We start from the raw sequence: 22,982 nt of genomic DNA, 5'->3' as shown, positions 1-22,982 counted from the left end.
AGCATGGTAGTCCATGCCCATGAGCTCAGCACGTAGTAGGTGGGGGCAGGAAGATCTTTAATGTCATTTTCAGCTATATAGGAAGTTCGAGGTCACCCTGGTCTACACAAGACATTGTGTTTTGTTGTAAAATGGTCCCATGAATGCTGCATGTTCTCTTCAAAAATGCAAAAGGGTTGTGCTTGCTTCAGCAGCACATACACTAAAACTGGAAAGACCCCTGCGCAAATTCGTGAAGCGTTCTGTATTTTTCTTTTAAAAAATGCAGAAGGGGAAAGTTCCCATGTATTTTTTGTTTTACTATGTTTTAAGTTCACTTTGAAATCAGAGATTAACATGAAGCTTAAAACTCATTTTAACCTTCTCATTTTCCACCAGTGGTGAAACTTTATATTACTGTATATTAACAGGAAATTGATAGTTAAATTTAATTCACAGATGTTTCCCAGTTTATCCATCTTACCTGTTCTACCTACCAACCAGTCCTGGGCTCTGATGCCAGGTAATTCACACACATGTTCAAGCAACCACCATCTTTCAAGATACAGTCTTTAGAAAACAAACAAACAAAAAAAAAAAATGAGCACCCTGATGCCACCCTTTTGTAGTCCCAGCGCTCCTTCATTTTCCTGGCCACCACTAGTCTGTTGTCTCTTACAAGGTCCTTCATTTTTTGACACTGTTGAGCCTGAAGTTTTCTCTAGCTGGCTAACCCATCCGGGGGTCTCTTAGGAGCCATCACCCATCATCTTCCCGAGTATGATCTGGAGGTGAGGGCATGGGGTCTGGTCGCATGGGCAGAGCCTTCAAACTGTGGCCACTGGCCATCTGTTTAAGTTACTGGGCTCCTCGGTCCCGTCTACTGAGTGCTGGCCATCATCACTGAAGCTTCTGTGGGTGGGGAGGGAGCACCGAGTGCTTCTGCTGGTCTTCTGGACTGGAGAAGCGCTAGGACACAAGCTCAGTAAGCTAGTTTCAAGGCGGTGGCTCATCAAGTGGCCAGCGAAATCACTAGTCTGTTCCCTTCTAGGTTCCTTTGGCTGGAACTGAGAATGGGCTGAGTGGCAAGACTAGAACAGCACCAGAGAGAGCCCTCAGAAGGTGAACACAGCGGCTTCCATAGGGAGGTGTGGCCCCTGCAGCAAGTGCTGCAGCCTTTTTGTTTTTGGAAAACACCTGGATCCCATGTTTCTCAGGTGTGAGTTTGGGGCAATCCTGGGCACGTTCTTCTCCAGCGGGGCCTAGTGGCAATGACATATATACAACATGTCTGCAGGCAATGGACCACACTCCTGGGCAAGGAGACTGTTAGTGGCTCCCCCCTTGTCTGCAGGCGATGGACCACACTCCTGGGCTCCCTCCTTGGTTCCATCTCTTTTGCAAAAACAGAGTCCTACCCTTGTTGTAGCCTCCTTGTTCCTATTTAGTCTTTCTTGAGCCTTTTAAGCATGTAGTCCTGGCATGACCCTGGCTAAGTGAGACTGGGCTGGCTATTTGGCCTTCCTGCCTTGATTCCTCAGCTAAGGGCTCCAGCCCTGGCTGGTTATGTAGAATAGGCTGCCCTAGAACTCAAAAGGACTGACTGGGACTGCTTCTGCTTCCCCAGCCCTGGGATTATTAAGGGCGTGTGTCACCATACCTGATGGAAGCCTCTCATGGCTAAGTCTGTGTGGAAGGGCTGTGACCGTGCATCCATCAGAGCTGAGTAAGTTCCCATGAGTACAGACAACTGTGTAGTCAGCTTACGGCTGTGGTGTGGAGGATGTGCATTGCTAAGATATGGGAGGAAAGCAGGGGATGCCAGTTTGTTGGGTACAAGGCCTTCAAAAGACCAGCACCAGGAAGCAGCCAGGCCACGAGAGTAACAAGAACCACCAGGATCGCCTGATGTTAAACATTAGAGAAAACACAGATCTGAAACAACCGGAAGCTGCACTATGCCCTACTAACTGGTGCCCACATCAGAACCAGTTTCCTCTAGTGGCACGAGGTTCCCACTACCAGGAGTGTGTCCACGGCAGCAGCGGACAGATGTCTCCTCCTCCACTGATATACTTGCTGATGTCTGCATCATCACACCAAGTACCAGAATAAACTGATTTAAGACACATGTAAAAAAGACCAAGGAACTGAGTACAGTGGAGCCTGCCTGTAATAACTTTCAAGGCAGAGACAGGTGGACTGCCATGAGTTCAAGGCCAGCCTGGGACACGCAGCAAGACTGTCTTCAACAACCACCACCAAACAAAAAAAGGCAAAGGAAACATTGATTATCTCATTTTTTAATCTTCAAAATTTTCTGCCATGACATCGGAATGCATGATAGAAATGGCTCATCTTCACATGAAACACTCGGGTTCATTTTCATTCACAAGTTTTTCTAAGAAAACATTTACACAATTCATAATCCCACATCCTTCCAGCCATTATCACAGGTCTGACTGACATGAAACAGTAGTTGCCAGCACAAGGGGCTGGCACGCTGTCTGCACAGGAGTAGTGTCTTTGGAAACTACCACCCAAGAGTATCATGATTATAAATCTCATTGTACATGGCAACCCCAAAGGTGACAGACGTCCCCAGATAAAGTCCCTGTGTGTGGAGAGCCGTTTCTCCAGGCACTGAAGAAATATACTTCCCCTCCTAAGATCCTTCTCCAAGGACTCGATTCCACCACCACTGCTAACGGGGGCAGATGCCTGAAGCTGTGCTCTCTGGTAACTGGGTACAGACTGAACTGAGTTCAGGTGGCTTAGAATCTCTTCTTTGGAAGAGAGCTACTTTGAGGTGTTTTTTTCCTTAATTAAAAAAAATGTTGTAAACAAAAGGAGAGATACATGGACAAAAACCTAGACAGAGACTTACACTGCGAACATTTTGAAGTGTGCATCCTATCTAGAGATACACAGGTCTCCACTTGTCCTCCTGCACACACCCTTCCATACAGCGTGTGAGTACAAGTCTCCTAGTGTCCGTGGGAGTTCCCTGGAGCGTTCATATTTCCAAATGATGAATACCTGATATGTGTTACTCCTGAGAAGACACGAGAAGGGAATGACAGTTCTGATGCACTTTGGAATGGCACAATCACGTAAACGTCTGCATACTTAAGACTTCTGAACTTATGAAAAGTTTCTAAACATAATCCAACAACAAAAAAGTATGAAAACAATGTAGCAAGTTAAAAAAAATAAACAGTTTTTGTAATCAAAGTATAAACAAACATAGGAAATGCACACTTGTCAGTCATTTAAGTAGGAAACATATTTCAGAAAAATAGTTATCTGACAAAACTTGGAAAAAAGCCCCTTCCCCTTGTATACCAACACATGCACTGCCCAAACCCAAGCTAGTCGTACAGGGCTGCAAGGCTTGCAGAGGAAGGAAACGCCCACAGACAGCACATCTGCAAAGGGTGCCTACTAGGCAGAACTGTGACTACCACACTTCTGTAAAAAAAAAGACATCCCTCGGTGTAAGAAGTCTGTATAAAAATTACAACTGAACCAATGAATTCAAGCACCAATTCAACCATTTAAACTACTTCTACTGAGGGAACAGATAGTGCTGAAGGCTAGTGAAGGTTAGCAGTCATCATTGCAGTCCATCTTTTAAAGGCATGCGGTTTTGTTTTCGTTCCCTTGAATGCCAAACATCAGAGAATGTTCAGGCCAGTAAAGGACTCCTTGGAGGACCCACCATCTCTCAGAATCATGGTTTAATATACATTAAAAGCTCTTCAACAAACCAATGCTTGCTTCTAGGTTAAAGTATCTGTCCACAGAAACTGAGGGCTGTTCCTTGTTTTAACGAGAGAAGGCATCTTCTAGAGTAGCCTCCTGGGCACATCCGGACATCTACTGGTAGTGTAAGAAAATGCAGTATTACAGAAGAAGGCAACACCACCACACTTGGCAACACTGAAGCTTTCCTTACTTAAAAAGTTCCCATTAGATACTCGAGTGGGATAGTATCACAGTAAGATCACTTTCCTGCTTCCTTTTTCTGTATCAGGAAAAAAAGGCAGTCTGAGCCAGTAGGAGCACTGGTGTTTGTGATGCCTCTGTCGCGTTCAGATAACGGGTTTATGTCGACGGGTACAACTGCAGTTCTGTTTCCAGTATTCACACCACACATGGTGACTTCTCAGACACTCACCTGTCGGTCTCCACTGCTATTTTAAGTTTGGTTTAGTTTTCAACATATACCAAACAACCTTTGGTTTGCTGTATTTCACAGATGGCAGCTCAGACTACTGAAGTACACCCAATCACATGGGAAACAAACCTCCATCTACAGTGATTCCCCATCACTGCCAAACATGTTATCTGACTCCATCACATCACAGGCAGCCAAGGGAGCACTGGAGCCTGGGTTTTAGCACAGGGGTGGTGCACCTTGCTGGTCCTCAGGCAGGTCAGTGGCTCCCTGCTTCTCGCCTAACTCACTGGCAGGCTCTTCATCAATCACCGCACCGAGGTCTTCACTGCCCGCCTCGCTCTGCTCCTCGCTAGGCTCCACAGTCTGCTCCAGGCTGTTCTCCACAAGCGTGGGCGAGCTGCTTATTCTTTCTTCCTCAACTGTCTCAGTTAACGGTTGGGAAGGAGGCAGTGGAGGAGGGTTACACTGCCTGGCATTTTCAGTGGAAGAGGCAGGGGCTTTGGATAGACTGCTGTCTGTTAGGACCTCATTTTGAGGTAAAGGTAACTTTTCCACAAGCTTCCACTGAATGATGCTCATATCTTTCCCGCCAGTTGAAATTAGGTGACTGTCATTATGAGTAAAACTGACGTTGGTCACGTGGCTGCTGTGTGCACTGTACTTGTGACTGGGAGCCTAGAAAATAAATCAGATGGGAAAATTAAACTCATTCTTTATGTGCCTGCTTAGAGCAATGGAGATGACTAGGGAGACCCAGTTAGCTTATGAAAACAGGCTAGTTTAAATTGCATCAGATCTGAAGAATAAAACCGGCAGGATTTTCCTGTTTATTTATATAAAGGCAGGAGAGCCTGGGCTGACAGTGCACACCTGGGATGACAGGACATGGGGGCCAAAGGCAGAAAAGGAATGCTGTGAATCCGAGGCCAACAAGACCCTGTCTCAGAACAGGACACTATCGATGGTCCACCCCCTAGTGTGAGAAGAGGACAATTGAGCAGGCCGTGCAGTGTATCACCAAGACAGCTGGGGACCCCACAGGTATCTCCAAGCAGAAGGTAAGGCAGCACTGGGTTCTGCTGAGCTGAGCTAACCTTTGCCTTGGAGCACGGATACTGAAACAGGTGAACTTTACAGAAATCATCGGCCACAGCTATCACTCTTCTATTGTGGGACCGCACCAGCGCATTGATGTCTGTTCCATCGGATCCTTCTGGCCAGACACCTGAGAAAACAGAGGTGTGTGAAATGAGGCTGAAAACAGAACTGACGTTCCTTACGCATACACCCAGACCTCAGGACAGGACAACGGGTGGTGCTAAGAAACCAGCCTGCCCTTTAAAGCTCCGTGAGAGGACAAGTTAGGACTTAAAGAGAAGAGCACAACAGTCATAGTCAGCAGAGGGGACATACGCTCCCCCAGGGAGGAGGACTACATGTCCCCTCAAGGGAGGAGCCTTCAAAAAAGTGTTTTTATGGAAGTGTCAGGTCATATACTGGTCTAGTGTGTTATCCCACAGAACTTTCCTGTTTTCAAAAAGAAGATATAACAAATGTGTTTTCAAAACGACATACCAAATGTGCTTAGCAAGCTACTCTGAGGGTGGTGATTACAGTCAGAGTAAGGGACCAGTTAGATCAGACTGAACTGTGGAACATGGCTGACCCCTATATTGGAGAACTTCTGTTTTGAATGTGCATGAGGGTTTGCTGGCACATGCACACCACAGAAGTCAGAAGAGGGCTTATGATCCCCCGGAACAGAACCACCGCTGTGAGCCACAATGGGAGCCTGGGAATCAAACCTGACTGACCCACCTTTCTAGTCCTGAGAACAAATGTATTTTGGGGGGGAGATGGTAGGTTTGTTAAAATATTGTGTGTGTGTTACATACATGTGGGTGTATAGGGAGGGACATGTGAATCCAAGAGAACGCTAGAGTCTTACTCTGCTGCTCTCTGCCCACAGGGCCAGTCTTTGTGCGGTGGAGACGGCACAGCGGCTGAGCACTTACTGCCTTTGCAGAAGTGCTAGGTTTGGTCCCTCCCTATACCTGCATGGTGGATCACAACCATTCTCAACTCTAGTTCCACAGGATTTAATCAATGTCCTCTGGCCTCAACAGCATGCACATGGCACACTTCTATACATGCAAGCAAAACACCTTTTACATATAAAATAAAAGTCTTTCATGGAACTGAAAACTGTTTTCAGTTTTTGTTGGGGTTACATGCATGTTTATAACCATGCCCAGGTTTTTAGTGGGTGCTGGAAATTCAAACTCAGGTCTCCATGTTTAGCCTGTACCCACAGAACCATCCCCTCGGCTCCATCTGTAGTCATCCATCCCCTCAGCTCCATCTGTACCACGGAACCATCCCCTCAGCTCCTCAAATCTGTGTGATCTGAGACAGAGTCTCTACCTAACCCTGAAGCTCAGATTCAGTCAGGCTGGCCACCGAGAGCCTTCAGGGACCCTCTCCCGTTGTCTCTACCTCTTTAGTGAGGGGATTGTAGGTTCATGCTAGCTGCAACTCTGAACTTGGGTCTTTTTGCTTCCCTTGCAAGCACTTTGCCAAGTAAGCTACCTCTCTTCATCTCTTTAATCCCCAAATTTTATCTTTAAAACACCTTAATATTTTAACAGATGGTACTAGGACTACTGAATACCCACAAGCAAAAAAGCGCACATGTAGTAGTTCCTCACAAGTCACAGGACCCAGCAATGCCACTTTGGAGTGTATGTACACCCAAGAGAAGGAAAACTTGCCCATAAACACTCTGTCCATGTACACAGCACCATTTTAATAGCAAAGGAGTAGAAACAGCCTACCCGAAGAAGAGATGAATAAAATGTAGTCTATGCCGTTCATACAAAAGGGCATCAGAACTGTAAGGAGGGGCTGGTATATGTCATACCCAGATGACTCTTACTGGACCACAGTTCTATGTGTCCGTTTATATGAACTATCCAGAATAGGGAGACTGACAGAAAGCAGAGGAGTGTAGTGTTCTAGGTTTGGGTAAAGTAGTGCTTCTCAATCTTCCTAACACTGCATCCCTTTAATACAGATCGCTCTGTTGTGGTGACCCCAACCACAGAATTTCATAACTAATTTTGCTACTGTTATGAGCCGTAATGTAAATATCTGATATGCGACCCTATGAAAGGGTCATCTGACCCACAGTTGAGAACCACTAGGGTAGAGGGAGAGACGGGTGGTGACTAATGGTAGCGTCTCTTTAGGGGTGAGGAAAATGTTCCAAGAACAGAGCATGATAAATTTTATGATTGTGGGCATAAGAAAACCATTGATTTGTACACTCTGGGTAAACTGTATAATATGTGAATGTGATCTCAATAAAGCTGCTATTTCAAAAAGGTCTTACTAATTTGAAAGCTTCAGAGCCACCTGGGAAACACTGGAAGCTAATTTACTCTATTGCGTCAACTCCCTTCCTTGAGACCAAAACTGTAGGGTTCTGCAGAGAACAAATTTCACATTGGTTCAATCAGTACATTTAAGTTTTCTGAATTTGAAATTAAGGGTCTTACTATGTAGTCTTGTCTGGCCTCGAACTCTCAGAGATACACCTACCTTTCTGCCTTCCAAATGCTGAGGTTAAAGGTGCATGCCACCATGCTTGGCTAACACCTTCTATTTTATTTATTGATTTACCTGGTAAACATGGGTAAAAAGCGCTCTCTCTCTCTCTCTCTCTCACACACACACACACACACTTTCGACATTAGCCGTGATATTCTTACCAAAGACTTGGAAGCCTAGCACACAGGTGTATGTCGTCCAGTCGATGTCCTTACAATCTGATCGGTTCCTGATCAGTTTGCAGCCATTCTCAATGTCCCCTTTAGAAATTAGAAACAGGGAGTGTAATCATAGTGCTGTGTACAAATGCATTTTAAAGTGAATCTTGATTCAAACTAGTCACGTTTACTTGTATTTATAATTCATACACTGAAAAACATTAAGATACATTTAAAAGGGAAAAGAAAGTATGTAATAGGACCTTACAGAATTACAAAGTGTTTCCCATGGATGCTTTATTCTTTTCTCTGGAAGCATAAAGGCTCACCCTAACATTCTCCCTGCCTCTAGAGAAAGCTGTTAAATGAAACCATTCAGAGCTGCAGCCGTTTCACAGAAAAATATCTCATGGCAACATCTGCTGTCAGTTCTGCACCATTAAACTAACGCATTGCTTTCTTTGACAGAGAACCGCATGTGAGCCGCATTACTTAGCCTGGAGTAACGTGTGCTGTTAACTTAGAGGCCAGCACACGCTCTCCACTGTTCACATTCCATGCAGCCTTCATCACACAGGCAAACATGTCTGAGCCCATAGACAATTGCTCATACTTACAGTATAGTATCTCATAGTCGCCTGAGTTAGACATTATATGCTTGTTGTCTGGGGACCAGTCAAGGTGTGTGATGTAGCTAGAATGTCCCTAAGAAAAGATTAAAGGAAGCATTTAGAGTTCTGAATGACAGTTTAAAAATTGCTAACAGTGTTTTCTTAGCACCTCTGTGCTAGGACTCCTAAGGGATGGGAACAGCACCAGGGCCTGCGGAACCAAGAGACCCAGAGCAGGTTCTTCGGGTCTTTTCACCCCGTCTTGTTAGAAGGCAAGGATTCAGGAAGACACCAGTGATACACTAAGAGTTTGGGCAGGGTTGTGAAGTTCACAGGGCTTCACACAACAGAACACTATAAAGTGCTTTGGACCTGGTGACACCTGCTGGCTTTATCTACACCAGATCCAAGTAGGTACTAACTCTTCTACAAATTCCATCTCAGAGCACCATGCCCTCTCAGGCCTGCCTTCAACCCACTAACCATATGGCCCTACTGGAGTGACACCAGCCTTGAGAAGGAGTTTCTGTTACAGACTATGCACATAGACGTTTTCCTGGGCTGTGTATGGGCCCTATAAATAGTCAGAGTGGAACTCTTCTAGGCAAATTGTGAACTCCAAAGAATGTTCTGGGTAGGGGAAAGTGACCCAACACTGCATTCCTGTAGAACAGCTGGACCCAAGTTAATTGTCTGATTCTTCAAAATTTTCCTTAAATAGGAAAACAGTGATCTTTTGCTGCTTAGACTGTATTAACACTGGAGATCAAAACAACAAAACTACTAAATGCTTAACCATTTACATGTAAGCATTTGATGATTCCCAATAAACCATTTCAGGTATGTCCTGCCAATCGTATGATTTATCAAAGCTGACAGACACACACTCACTTCTTTCATTTGCCTAATTTTGTACTTTTGGAATTAAAAGCCTCCTGCTTACATTGTTTGAAGTTAATAAACTCAATGTGTCTCAGATATAGTTCTTAATGACTCACAAACTTCTCAATTATTCCAGTCTCCTAAAGCCCAATTTAAATGTGTCCCAGTGTACACTGGCAATTCCGTATCACTTGCCTGGGTGCCTTACTCAAATACTGTCTTTCCCAAACTGCTGCATAGCTCTGGGTGGCAGAAAGACTTAGTGGAGGGGTGTGTTTGTTTCTTGTTCATACCCTTTCTGCATTAGAAGTGTGATGTGGTGGTTTGAATTCACCCACCTAAAATGATGTCGGGCATGGAAGCAGCATACGATCGGGGTGCAGCAGAAGGAGAAAAAACTTCTGTGTCTGAGTGAGGTGCTGGATCAAACCTAGGGCCTGGGACATACTAGGCAAATACCCTGCCACTGATTTCTTCTAATGACCTCTTTTAAATAAGTCTTTATCACTAATTTTTAAAGTCAGTAGAGTACTATGTATAATCTGGTATAGTAATATCAAAACATATCATTCTGCTGAAACCTGAGCCAGTTTCCTGGTTTACTTTCTTTGAGATGTCTAGGAAGTTTAGACCAATCAGGACATGAATCAACGGACAGTCAATGGTCCACAATACAAAGAGCTAAATAATACTTCTAAGATTTTGTTCTGAAAGAGAAAAGGTACTCTGCTGAATGACTTTCAGTGCAAGAACCACTCCTATTTTGTTTCTGGAATGACGAGCACTGTGTGGCGAGGACTGAAATCTGAGTAAAAGGAAGCAAGAGACGTAACCCATGTACCCCGGCTTCTGAGGTCAGACACCTGACACATCTGAACCCGTTCTTCTCAGCTGGAAACCAGGTTATTCACACACTTGCAGGGTGAGGGGCATGAACGTGATGAGAGTGGTCAGAACAAGAGGCCGTGACGAAGGAGCCACTGCTGTGGATTCTTCATTTTGTTAAAATTCAGGAAATGAAGTTGCACAGCTAAGGCCGTCTTCAATACTTCTATATGCTAAAATTTTCAAATTTAAATGGGAGGCAGAGGCAGGCGGATCTCTGTGAGTTCGAGGCCAGCCTGGTCTACAAGAGCTAGTTCCAGGACAGGAACCAAAAGCTACAGAGAAACCCTGTCTCAAAAATCAAAAATAAATAAATAAAAAAATAAATAAATGCCAATATTCTAGTCCTTTTGAGATCTGACTTAACCTATCAAAGAGCACCTAGAATAGGGAATAAACAGTAAACATAAAAAATTAGAAATCAAAATGTGTAGAAGTTTTAGAAATAATGAAATTTTAAGTAGATAGGGATAAATTTCAGTAAGATTATGAAAGATATTTGAGGTAAAACTAAACAAAACAATTTAGGTGTGATGGTTGAGCCCGTGATCCCAGTACCTGGGAGGCTGAAGAGAATCTGGGCTTTAGAACAAGACCTTGTCTCACAACCACTCTCCAGAGGGGAAATGCGCTTCAGTGAACAGAAGAGCAAGCCAAGGTCATGGAGACCTCTGGGAATAAAACCCCAAGAAGTAAGAGCCATTATGGCTCCCAGGCCAGCAAGTTTAGTGCCTAAACTGACTGTAAATAAGAAAGTGCTGTTTATTTCTAGATTCAGATCAAGATGGTGGGCAAGAGGGTAGAAACAGAAGCAATTGTAGACAGGGCTCACCATGTCTGGGGTCGAGGGACCTGAACCAAGAGCTATAGCAGTACCTTGGATATAGGTATGAACTGCTCGCCTTCTGATTACACGCTGGCTTCACAAGCACTTTCCTTACTAAAGAGGAGGCGTGCACTGGCTATGGGATACTCATGTTCCACCCTCTTGGCATTTATATTGTTTGATAAGGCTTGCTCACAGAGAATAAACCTGGTTGACCAGTGGGAACTGGAATTAGTGCCCTTAGCAGTTACTGTGCTCGTGGTAAACTCGTATTTGACGGACCAGCTTTGGAAGAGTGTGGTGACTTAAGTGCATATCTGAAAACGGACTGCACCAGTCATTAGGGACACAAGCCAGCCTGCTGCCTTCTACTAGGGAGCCCTGCGCTGCATTCTCGTGTAGCCCCATCTTCTAAAATAACGTTTTCATACACAGGGACACCATAAGAAGGGCAGACTGCAATCTCTCAGCACGCGTTGTAATCTATTGCTGGGGTGTTTCCCAAGGCCCTAGTCTCAGTATCTTCCTTCAGCTACACTAGTCACTTAAATGTTAGGCCTCAGGCAGTCCATAGACCCAGAAATGAGTTCAAGATGGACTATAGAAGGATTTCCAGCAGAAGGAAAGAGGTCAGCATCCCTTAGGAGCTTGAGAATCTGGTTCCTTTCTGCCAGGAGTCATTTCCCTTACCTACCAAGGTCCATGCCTGCCCCAGGCTCCCTCAGTCCCTACTCATGAGTACTTGTCATAGAAGAGAGTTACCTGGCCCTTCTCACCTCAGACCCCTACTCTTCATCCCCCTAGTGGCTATTCTCTCACTATTCCCTTTCTTGTAGTCGCTCCTGTTCTCCCCTGCTATGCTGTCTTCTTGCTTTCCCACTTCCAGTCTGCTTTCTCTCTTAAGCACAATAAAAACCTTTCCCTTAACTATACCATGGTAAATTTCTTTACTGCACCCCTTGCACATAAGCAGGAAAATGACTGACAGTAGGGGAAGCATTCACATTTGAATTCTGAGCTTTGGTTGTTTCACAGCAGTTCTGTGAAGTATGAACTTTTAAGATCTCCAATTTTATGAACATATGATTTAGGGAAGTTAATTAACTTGCCTCAAGTCACAAATTAGGTGGGAGAGCCAGCAATGCCCACTTTGTCCTTTCTAATAGCAGAAAACAGATAAAAGCAACAGAGATTCTAGACCAGCGGGTGGAAGTGGAAAGAGAAGAGACAGCAAGAAGCAAAGCTCAAGAACAGAAGACAGTTAAGCCAAGAAGACAGGCCTTTCATCGTGGCCGCAAACTGCACTATAGACACAAACCGTTCCTGAGAATCTCATCATTATACTTTTAAGTATTCATTAAAGATAAAAGCTGCCTAATTACAGTAGGACAAGTCTCATGCAATTAACCAATTTGTCATTTCCCAACATTTCCAAGGGCATTCTGATCATCAAATCTTATATACTGCTGCTTCTCTTCTGGGTGAATTGCATGTTAGTGCGTAGTATAATAACACCCAGTGACAAGCCTGAGGAAATACGACCATTGCAGTCTGCCCTCTACAAAAACTTTACGTTATAGATGTGCCATGATGTCAAGACAACCATATGTTAATTCATTTATTGTCTATTTTCTCCACCTGCAAAAGAAGTACTGAGATAATAAGCAAGTACCCCATATTGCAACCAGCTATAAAGCTGGATTACATCTGTGTGGGGTTGGGTGTACACCTATAATCCCAGCACTCAACTGAGGCCAGTCTGGGCTACATGATAAGACCCTACTTCAAAACCAACAAAACAAACAAAATATAGATTCTATAACATTAAGTCCTATTTTATACACCCTATTTATTAAGACTTGGGACCTTTTTATTTTTGTTAAAGAGGTTATAACTAAAAGATAATTTAAATAACTAAAAGATAATTTAAAGGGGCTGAAGAGATGGGTCAGTAGTTAAGAGCTACTCTTCCAGAGGACCCAGGTTCCATTCCCAGCACCCATATGGCAGGCAGCTCACAACTGTCTATAACTCCAGTTTCAGGGGATGATACCTTCACACCTCATGCACATAATTAAATAAATTACTTTAAAAAAGGATAAAGTTGGGCCAGAGAGACAGCTTGGTGGGTATAAAGGTGCTTGTCATGCATGCCAGGCAGCCTGTGTTCCCCACTGGATGCCCACGCGAAGCTACCCTCTGACCTCCTCATGCGCACTATGGTATATGCACTCACACAAGTCCTGGGCATAATAATACATAAAATAATTTGAAGCCCACTAGGGTAAATCTTAGTTACCTAAAAATAATTCTCATGGTAAAATACTTTTTTCTTTATTTGTATGTGTGCTGCAGATGTTCATGTGTGTACACACATACATGAAGGACAGAAGACAACCTCACACGTTGTCCTCACTGGTCTGGAACTCACCCAATAGGCCAGGCCGGCCAGTCAGTGAATTTCAGTGATCCGCCAGGTTCTGCTCCCTCTGTGCTGGGATTACAACCTAGTACCACCATGCCCAGTTTTTTATTTTTTAAACAAAGGTTCTGGGCTCCAGCTGAGGTCCTCAAGTATACAAGGCAAGCACTTTCCCCACTGAGCTGACTCTACCCTCTCAGTGGACTATTTCCTTTTATCTTTCTTTTCTGTACTACTCCATACTACAGACATTAAGTTGGTAAATTAATTAAAAAATGTAAATAGTGATTTGTAATTATTTCCAAAGCAAACAAAAACCATTTGTTAAGTTCTACAAGTAACTCAGAAGGCTTGTAGACTGGTGTACAAATGGACTTGTCTGAGTGTGCAGTATAAAACATACAGAGCAGCAACAAACAGAGCTCTTCTCTCAAACGTTATTTTTGCTCACAGAAGTTCAACCTTGTTTTCTTTTCTGAAACAGCATTATCACATAGACCTGGCTGGTCTTGAACAATGTTTCTGTCTCCAGAGTGCTAAAATTATAGGTCTGTGCCACCAAACTTAGCCAAACTGAAAATTCCTAATGTGAATATTCAAAATGCTTCAAAATCTAAGATTTATAATCTCACTGACGGTGGGTCAAAACACAAGTGTAGTAAATATACTGTAAAATCATCACTGGGCCATGTGTATAAGAAACAAATGGCCAGGTGGTGGTGGCGCACACCTTTAATCCCAGCAATCGGGAGGCAGAGGCAGGCGGATCGCGGTGAGTTCGAGGCCAGTTTGGTCTACAAGAGCTAGTTCCAGGACAGGAACCAAAAGCTACGGATAAACCTTGTCTCGAAAATTAAAAAAAAAAAAAAAATGAACTCAGGGTTTATACTTTATACTTCAAACTTGACCCCCAAATCTCTTATTCCCAAAGTTAAAAAAGCTGAAATCTGAAACACTTCTGGTCCCAAGCATTTTGAATAAAGGCTATTCAATCCATATATAATAAGTACAATAAATTTCAGCTCCATACCATGTATGTTTGTAAGAACTAACTCTTTCATTTGTGTCACCCAAGTGAATTGTTTTATCAAGACAATGAAAGGATTTGTGCCACCATACCAATTCATCATGTCATTTGCTAATTATGAATAATTTCCTAACATACACACTAAGTTACTTCATTTTGTATGAAGATAATATGCACAAATTATTGAGTATTTCTATGCCAGGTACGAGCCTCAGGTCTTTATGTACATTCAACTCTTTTCTTTCTTTTGTATGTGGTGCATGTATGTATATATATGTGCTTAGAGGTCAGAGGAGGACATCAAGTGTACACCCTTGTCCTTGAGAGAGGATCTCTCCTGTATCTGGACCCAGGCTGGCAGTCAGTAAATCACAGTGATCCTCCAGTCTCCACCCCACAGCACTGGATTACAGGCATGCATATCCATGCCCAGCTTTTTATGTGGGTGCTCGTAATTCACTCTCAGTCCTCATGCTTGCACGGTAAACACTCTTATTTCCTGAGCCATGTCCTCAGCCCTGCATTAGCGTCTTTTAATTCTGTGAAGTGGAAACTACTACCACCCTCACTTTGTGGGTGAGAAGACGGAAGCAGAAGGCTAGCACAACCTGCTCAAGGTCCTATTAGTGTAGAAGCAGCGCGTGAAGTTCAGGCCAGGAGCTGGGATCCAGTTTGTGTGTCTGGAACCACCAAGGCTATAATCTGCATTCCTTCTCCTGTGTGGGATTGAACCTAGGGCCTCAGACATGCTGGCAAGTACTCTACTACTGAGCTACATCCCCCCCCCCCCCCCCCAGTTATAAGTAATTGTTGATGTTTTTGTCTTTTTTGTTTTTTGGCTTTTGCTATTTCTGAGTACCCTGGCTGCCTGGAACTTGCAATGATTCTTGCATCTCTGTCTCTTGAGTGCTGGGACTGGGATTACAAATGTGTGTTACCATGCCTGGCAACTGTACTTTTTGAGAAAAAGAAACATATTTTCCAGATATTCCTGGTGCCTAAGCAATTTCTCTAGTTAGAGCTGAGTACCCTACCAAACAGTATGTAGCTTGTTTATAGAATTTAATTTTCATATTATAAAGGTAACCTATTACCTTAAAAAATGGGTAAACAAATCTCAGGAAATATGTTTCTGCTAACTTCCTTAAATGCAGATATCTCTGAAATTATTCCATTTTAGAAGCAGACAGGTGATATAGGATATTGTAGGGATATTGGAGATGGGTACAAACAGGGACACTGAGCTAAAAGGTTTCCTACAGCCAGGTGTGGTGACACACACCTTAATACTAGCACTCTAGAGGCAGAGGCAGAGGCAGAGGCAGGGCACATCTCTGTGCGTTTGAGGCTTGCCCTGTCTACACAGCAAGTTCAAGGGCAGTCAGGGCTATGCAGAAATATCTTTTATCAAACAAACACAATCTCCCATAAAAATAGCCTGAACAAACTGCCTTCGTACTAATTAGAGAGGCAAATACTGAGCTCCCATGTAAGGGGTAGATTCCTTTCCAGAACACACAGCTGGGGTCTACAGACCAGTAATTACAATTTTCTTTTTAAAAATTTATTTAATTATGTGTATGGGTATGTACAGTGTCCACAGAGGTCAGAAATACTGGATCTCCTGGAGCGGGAGTTACAGGTGGATGAAAGCAGCTCAATGTGGGTGCTGACAACCAAACTAGGTCTTCTGCAAGAGCATGCTCCTTTCTACCGAGACATCTCTCCAGGTTTCGCCCTCCTTTTTTTTTTTTTTTAAAAAAAAATTGAGATAGAATCTCATGTATCCTAGGTTGGTGTCAAACTTAGGTAGCTGAGGATGACCCCGAATACTGATCCTCTTGCCTCCATGTGCCAAGAGTGTGTCACAATGGCAAGTTTATAAGGCACTGGGGATCAAGGCAAGGGACCCATGCTTTCTGATACAAGGAATCTCAGTTTTCACAGAAATAGATTAGAGTTGACAGCAAATAACAGGAGAAAACAAGTTACATCAAAGTGAACACTTAATTCTCTATTTAACAGAATACAATTTCTCAATTACTTTGTAATTTAGGTCATTCTACTTTGCTACTTACAGTGCACTTTCCATATCTGCTGTATTTTCTTGCATTTTCTGAGACTGAGTAGAGGTAAATAAAGTTGTCATGAGATCCTACAGCCAGGAGAGTACCATCTAGAATTAAACAAAAAAGGTGTTTAATGGAAAAATGTCTGCGTGTATTACTGCCTTATTGATTCTATAAAAAATGTTAGATCTCAGCTGGGCGGTGGTGGCGCATGCCTTTAATCCCAGCACTCGGGAGGCAGAGGCAGGCGGATTGCGGTGAGTTCGAGGCCAGCCTGGTCTACAAGAGCTACTTCCAGGACAGGAACCAAAAGCTACGGAGAAACCCTGTCTCGAAAAAAAAAAAAAAAGTTAGAGCTCATCAATCTAACTGTTATTTGGCATTTTATGAACAAATCCAATCACTTAACATTTCCTAAAATCAAATAACCTACCTAGTCCAACACAGAATCCCTCCTTGAAAACTCTCTCTAGTCTGGTTCAGAGCAATTTCCCTGCATCTATTGGTGGAAGCACAGTGTCCATGCAGTAAGTTAAGCATGCATAGCTGCACACCTAGGCAGGTACACCTGCTCTCACCAATTACTAGGCAAGTCTTCTTGGGAAGGGATACACCACACTCTCTAGCTCTGTATCTTTTGGTTGGAACTACCACTATGCTAAACAAATAACAATTGGTCAAACTCCACTGATCTTGGGATTTTAAATGCTACATTTCATAGAGGTTGTTATTCCAGCATTAAAAACAAACTAATAAAAACAAAACAGGAAACTCTGCTGCTCTGAAATAACTCTTTTGGGGCAGGCAGGATGGGTTGGAAGGGAAAGGTATACACTGCCATGCTTGACAACTTGTCTTCCATCCTAGGAACCATGTAGTAGATAGAAGGATAGAACTAACTTACAAAAGTTGTTCTCTGACACATGTGCACATATAATACATGTAAAAAACCAACACCTAAAACAATAGAAATCAAACTGATTTTTTTCTAGGATTTTGCCTTTTGGTAAACATGCATTTTCTCCCCATATTCTGTGCTTCTTTTTTTTTTTTTTTTTTTTTTTTTTTTTTGGTTTTTTCGAGACAGGGTTTCTCTGTGGCTTTGGAGCCTGTCCTGGAACTAGCTCTGTAGACCAGGCTGGTCTCGAACTCACAGTGATCCGCCTGCCTCTGCCTCCCGAGTGCTGGGATTAAAGGCGTGCGCCACCACCGCCCGGCCTCTGTGCTTCTTTTGAAACAATAAAGAATCAATCAAACATTTTTTCTTTACTCCTGATTCAACAGCTATGAAAATATACTTTCTGGGCCAAAGAAGCAGCTCCTTGATGACGTGTTTGCCTATCATGTACATGGAGGCCTGGTTTCAACCCAAAACAACCAAACAAACAAAAAAACCCCACCAACCCAAAAATGTTCAAATGTTAAGAAATTCCAGGTCTACATTCCTATAATCCCAATTCTTCCAAGAGGCAGGAGAATTGTGAATTTCAGGCCAGCTTGGGAAAGAGTAGGCCTCAAAAAAAGTGAGACTAATTCTAGAAAAGAATAATATAAATCAAACTACATAAACAGTAACAACAATAAAGTAACTGGAATATTGTGAAACATTTTGAATAAAATACAAAGAGCTACTCAAAGGTGAATGAATTATAGAAAATTTTTTTACAGTGAATTACTAAGTATTTTATCATGTAACAAACAATTATGATGATAGAACTCAAAGCAACGCTAACTAGAGAAACAGTATTGGTGTGCATTCTGGCTATTTCTTCTACCAATTTTTTGGCAGCGCCAAGGATTGAACCCAAGGAGTTCTACTACTGAACTCCATTCTCCACTGTTCATATCTTTTTATACACAAAGGAAAGGTTGCTAATTAGATGTAACATAGCTGTTGAGGGATATTTGTATATGGTGTGAAGATGTATTGCTGTGATTAGTTTAATAAAAAGCTGAACGGCCAATAGCTGGAATGAGAAAATGGCAGGACTTCTGGGGAGAGAGAGGAACTGGAGATGAAGCAGAGTATGTGAGAGATGTTAGCAAAGAGAGACCTGGAAGGAGTCAGACATACAGAATCCAAGAAAAGTAAAAAGCCACGTGTCAGAACATAGATGAATAGAAACAAGGCTAAATTAAGTTATAAGAGTTAGTGGGGAACAAGCCTAAGCTAAAAGCCAAGATTTCATAATTAGTAAGTTTCTGTGTCATTATTTAAGGATGGGCAGTCCCAACAAGAATGTACTACTATATTCAGCTTAATATATAAAGATTCTGGTGTATATAGTATGATTGGCTGTACTGTTTCTAACAGTTACTGCAGCTGTGATAGTTCATTCTAAATGTATGCTTGCTTGATCTTCATGATGCTGTCAGGTTTCTTATAGTTTCCAGTAGTGGAATTAACCTGATGTTCAGGGGAATGTCACAACTCTTGAGAGAGGGAGTGAACGTCATCAACAAGTAAATGTGATGTCAGCAGTGCATATTAAAGGGGAGGGAAGGACTGCCCACCTACTGAGTAGCGCATCACGGAGAGCTGCTCGTTCCCATCGGTGTGGATGGACACGAGATCTCTTGTTTCTGCATCCAGAACAAACCACCTGTTTAGGAAGGAAAGAAGGGAAAAATAAAAACTGCCTTCAAACATAAACATTTATAGGAAAAGGTAGCTGACTTTTTCTACATTTTATTTTATTTTATTTTTATCTGAATTGGTATTTGGCCTACATGTTTGTCTGTTAGAGGGTGTTGGATCCCCTGGAACTGGAGTTACAGTTTCTGCTATGTGGGTATGGGAATTGAACCCAGGTCCTCTGAAGAACAACCAGTGCTCTTAGCAAATGAGCCCCCTTTTCTACATTTTTAACTTAAAAATTTCAGTATTAATCTTTTAATTAAGACTGTGCTTCTATAGTCTAATCAAGATTGTATTTAAATATAATCCTGCTAGGTAGACATGGATCTGGTTGTGTTTTCACTTCTACTTCAGAATTCAATGAATGTGTCAAACTGTACCTCAGTTAGGCACTGTTTAGACAGAAAACTAAAACGACAGGGTCAAGGTTTTTAAAGATTATACCAGAGCTGGAAGACAGCAAATGGAGCAGAAGTGGGGAAAGAAATGACTAAATGGTAACCTCAGGAATGGTTGGCAAACAAGAGCTCACAGGAGGGAATGAATGACAGCAGGCACAGAAGAACCTGTAAGGAGGATGTGGTCAACACTGATGGAGGTTAGGAGGGATAACGGCGGCACAGCTGGGGAGGTGGATGGAACAGAGATACATTCATGAATGAATTTTATCAATTTTGTGAATGATGGGCTGGAATTTCTAGGTAGCCAATTTAACTCAAAAACTGTCATTTAACAGCCTCTATACACATGAGTTTAAAGGCCAATCAGTAGGAAGCTGGCACATTGAGGCCATATGGACCATATTTACTGAACATACGTTGGTGCAGCTGACAGTGCCCACACTGTAGGTTTGTTCTGAACTGTTACTGATCAATCTTCAGGCCACCACTATGAGCACTGAGAACTGCCTTTTCAAAAAGAGAACAAGATGACATCACAACTAAGACTAACTGGATCTTGACATACAGAGTTAGTGTGAATATCAGGCTTCAAGTTTTAATATGATTATGAACAATTCATTATATTCTTATATTTAAAATTATTAATGTTAAAGTTGGCAAACTCTTAACTAATATTAAGACTGTTTCTAAATCACTTTAATTTTCTTAGGAAAACGACATAGAATCTTTTATCTGTTTAGAAGCAACCTTAGCAAGCAACAAAGCCCAGATCATGTTCTCACGTATAGAAACCTACACTGTTATAGATAACACCTATTTAAAAACAAAAGACAAACTCTTGTGTATTATTTTCTATTTCTTTAAATACACAGCAAATTGATTCTTCTATTTTTGGAATGAAATTTTATTTCGTATCTTTATTTTCACGTGTGTGGAAGTCCTAAGCTGATGCTGGGATTAAAGGCTACATGCCACACCTGCCTAACTTTTATGTGGATTCTGAGGATCCACATTCCAGTCAATATACCTACACATCAAGAGCATTATCTATTGAGTCCTCCTTCCAGCCTGGCAAACAATCTTTAATAGTAAGTCAATGAGGTTGTTAAAGTGTGTGGGGATACTGGGGTGCTCCACCCTTTTCCCTGCATGGACTGTGTGCTTCTTTCAGAAGATGCTTCTGTGGCTAGGATCTTCTTAGCAAAGGGAATTTTCTACAAACAAAATTTGAGTTTTCACATTGTATTTAATCACTTGTCATTTTAGGGTGTATATATTAAAACAAAGCTTCTATTTGGGAGCAACATGCCATCACTATGAGGCTCTATGCGGCCTAAAGGGTCTAATGGGTTTTCTAAACATAATGGCCATCAGGAATGGGAAGTCATCTGTCATAGACTAAGTTGATGTGGAAACCAAATACCAAAATGTGCAGCACCATCCTTTATCATGATGGACTTTTTTGGGGTGGGAGTCAAGTCTCATGTAGCTCAGAATGACTGCGAGGCTGACCTTGAACTCCTGATCCTCCTACCTTCCCCCAACTGCTGGGATCACAGCCATGTGGCATCATGCTTGGGTATATGACTTATACACAGACAATTTAGAGGTAGAACTACCTCAATGACCTTAAATAAATTTATCTCATTTCTTTTAAAAAATATACACCCATGATAGTATGTTCTGGAAAAAAAAAATGTGTCCTATGGGCCTTGCTCTTTTTTTTTTTTTTGTTTGCTTGTTTTTTGCAGTCCTCTAGTTATAAACACAGGCATGGGGCTAGAGAGCCAGTTGAGTAGTGAAGGGTACTTGTTACTCTTCCAGAAGACCCAAGTTCCATGCTGGGTAGCTCACAATCACCTGTTACACAGCTACAGGGGATCTGACACCCTCTTCTGGAATACAGGTAGACATATACATGCATGAAAATAAAAACTAAAAGTAAAGTTACTTTTGTAATTAGAAAAATGTAAAGTCAAAAGATGAAAGAAAAAAAAGAAAAAGTGACAAATGCCTTTATTCCCAACACCCAGGAGACAGAGGCAGGCAGATCTCTGATTCAGCCAAGGCTACACAGAGAAACCCTGTCTCAAAAAATTGAAAATGTAAAGCCAAGAAGAGAAGAAAAGTCTAATTCAGCCGATCATTTATCTGATCAAGAACTTCTTACAATTCAGTAACTCAGCCGTGGAACAGGATGTGAATATACGATCTGCTGAGAACGACAACTACATGGCTGGGGCCAATGCAGACCACGCCCACAGCTACTTCACACCCCTGGTGACCACAACACAGGTGAGGAAGGAGTCGCTGCAAAGATGTGGAGAAACTGGAGCCCTTTTAAGTTGCTGGCAGGATTGCAAATGGTACAGCTGATGTACAAAATTTGGTCAAAACACTAGGAGAATTATATAACCTGGCCAGTCTACTGACATCCAAGACAACTGAAAACATACTCCTACACCAAACCTTGTACAAGAATGTTTGTAGCAGGATCATTCCATTGTCAAAGGTGGAAAGCCAAACAGTCGTTGGTTTCCTAAGATAGTGTATCCACATAATGAAATCCCATCTGGTCATAAAAAGGAATGAAGTACTACTATACGTTTACTACTTCGATTGAAAGAAGCCAGTCACCAAGGCATGCCTTTGTGATTCCATTCATATGAAGTGTCCAGAACTGACAACCCTGTAGGAAAAGGTTGATTAGCTACCTATAGTTGAAAAGGCCAGTAGGCGGGTCTAAAGGAATTGCTATCTCTTAATAAAGAATTTTTTCTAGGCTAATGAAAAGAGTCTGAAATTATGCTACACAGCTTTATGTATGTACTAAAATCATTAGATAATAAACTTAGGTGAATTTTATGGTAGATCATGTCTCAATGAAGCTGAGCAGTGGTAATTAAGCCCACTTATGGCTATGCACTCATTTTTTCCCGTTTAAAAATGATACAATACAGTCTTTGGGCAGTTGTAGAGCATTTGTCTAGCACACAAGGCCCTGGGTTCAATCCCCAGGCATCACACACACGATATACTCTTTTAAAATGACAATTTTATCACTGATAATTTATTTGCTCTTGAGCTTATATGTGGAGATATTATCAAGACATCTCTTACTAGAATTATTGCTGGACCTCACAGCTGCGTTAATAACATACCTTGAGGTCACTTAAGACTTAATACTGCTATCCTAGTCAGCCTGTTTAAGCTGCCTTTAAAAGAACAATGTAACTTGTCTTGGACTTTCCATGTAATCTATCTAAGCTAATGCACAGCTTTGATCTTTTCC

At 42.3% G+C, this 22,982-nt stretch overlaps 1 protein-coding gene across 6 annotated transcripts in view; it reads right to left on the bottom strand.

The window, feature by feature from the left end:
* Positions 1-2,272: 2,272 nt before the first annotated feature.
* Positions 2,273-22,982, bottom strand: part of Eml4 (EMAP like 4) — a 125,844-nt gene continuing 105,134 nt past the window's right edge. For all 6 annotated transcript variants that reach the window (XM_041630975.1, XM_041630976.1, XM_041630977.1 and 3 more), the window contains 6 exons: positions 19,166-19,254; positions 16,661-16,758; positions 8,547-8,634; positions 7,933-8,031; positions 5,257-5,387; positions 2,273-4,837 (listed from right to left, as the gene is read on the bottom strand). In XM_041630975.1, the coding sequence (XP_041486909.1) occupies positions 4,379-4,837; positions 5,257-5,387; positions 7,933-8,031; positions 8,547-8,634; positions 16,661-16,758; positions 19,166-19,254 (964 nt within the window). In that variant the 3' untranslated portion in view covers positions 2,273-4,378. The remainder of the gene's footprint in view (positions 4,838-5,256; positions 5,388-7,932; positions 8,032-8,546; positions 8,635-16,660; positions 16,759-19,165; positions 19,255-22,982) is intronic.

The sequence above is a fragment of the Microtus oregoni genome, unplaced genomic scaffold (genome assembly GCF_018167655.1).
Source record: "Microtus oregoni isolate MIOR12 unplaced genomic scaffold, Mior012 000036F_ref0000092, whole genome shotgun sequence".
Classification (NCBI taxonomy): domain Eukaryota; kingdom Metazoa; phylum Chordata; class Mammalia; order Rodentia; family Cricetidae; genus Microtus; species Microtus oregoni.
This window is presented reverse-complemented; position numbering and strand designations above follow the sequence as displayed.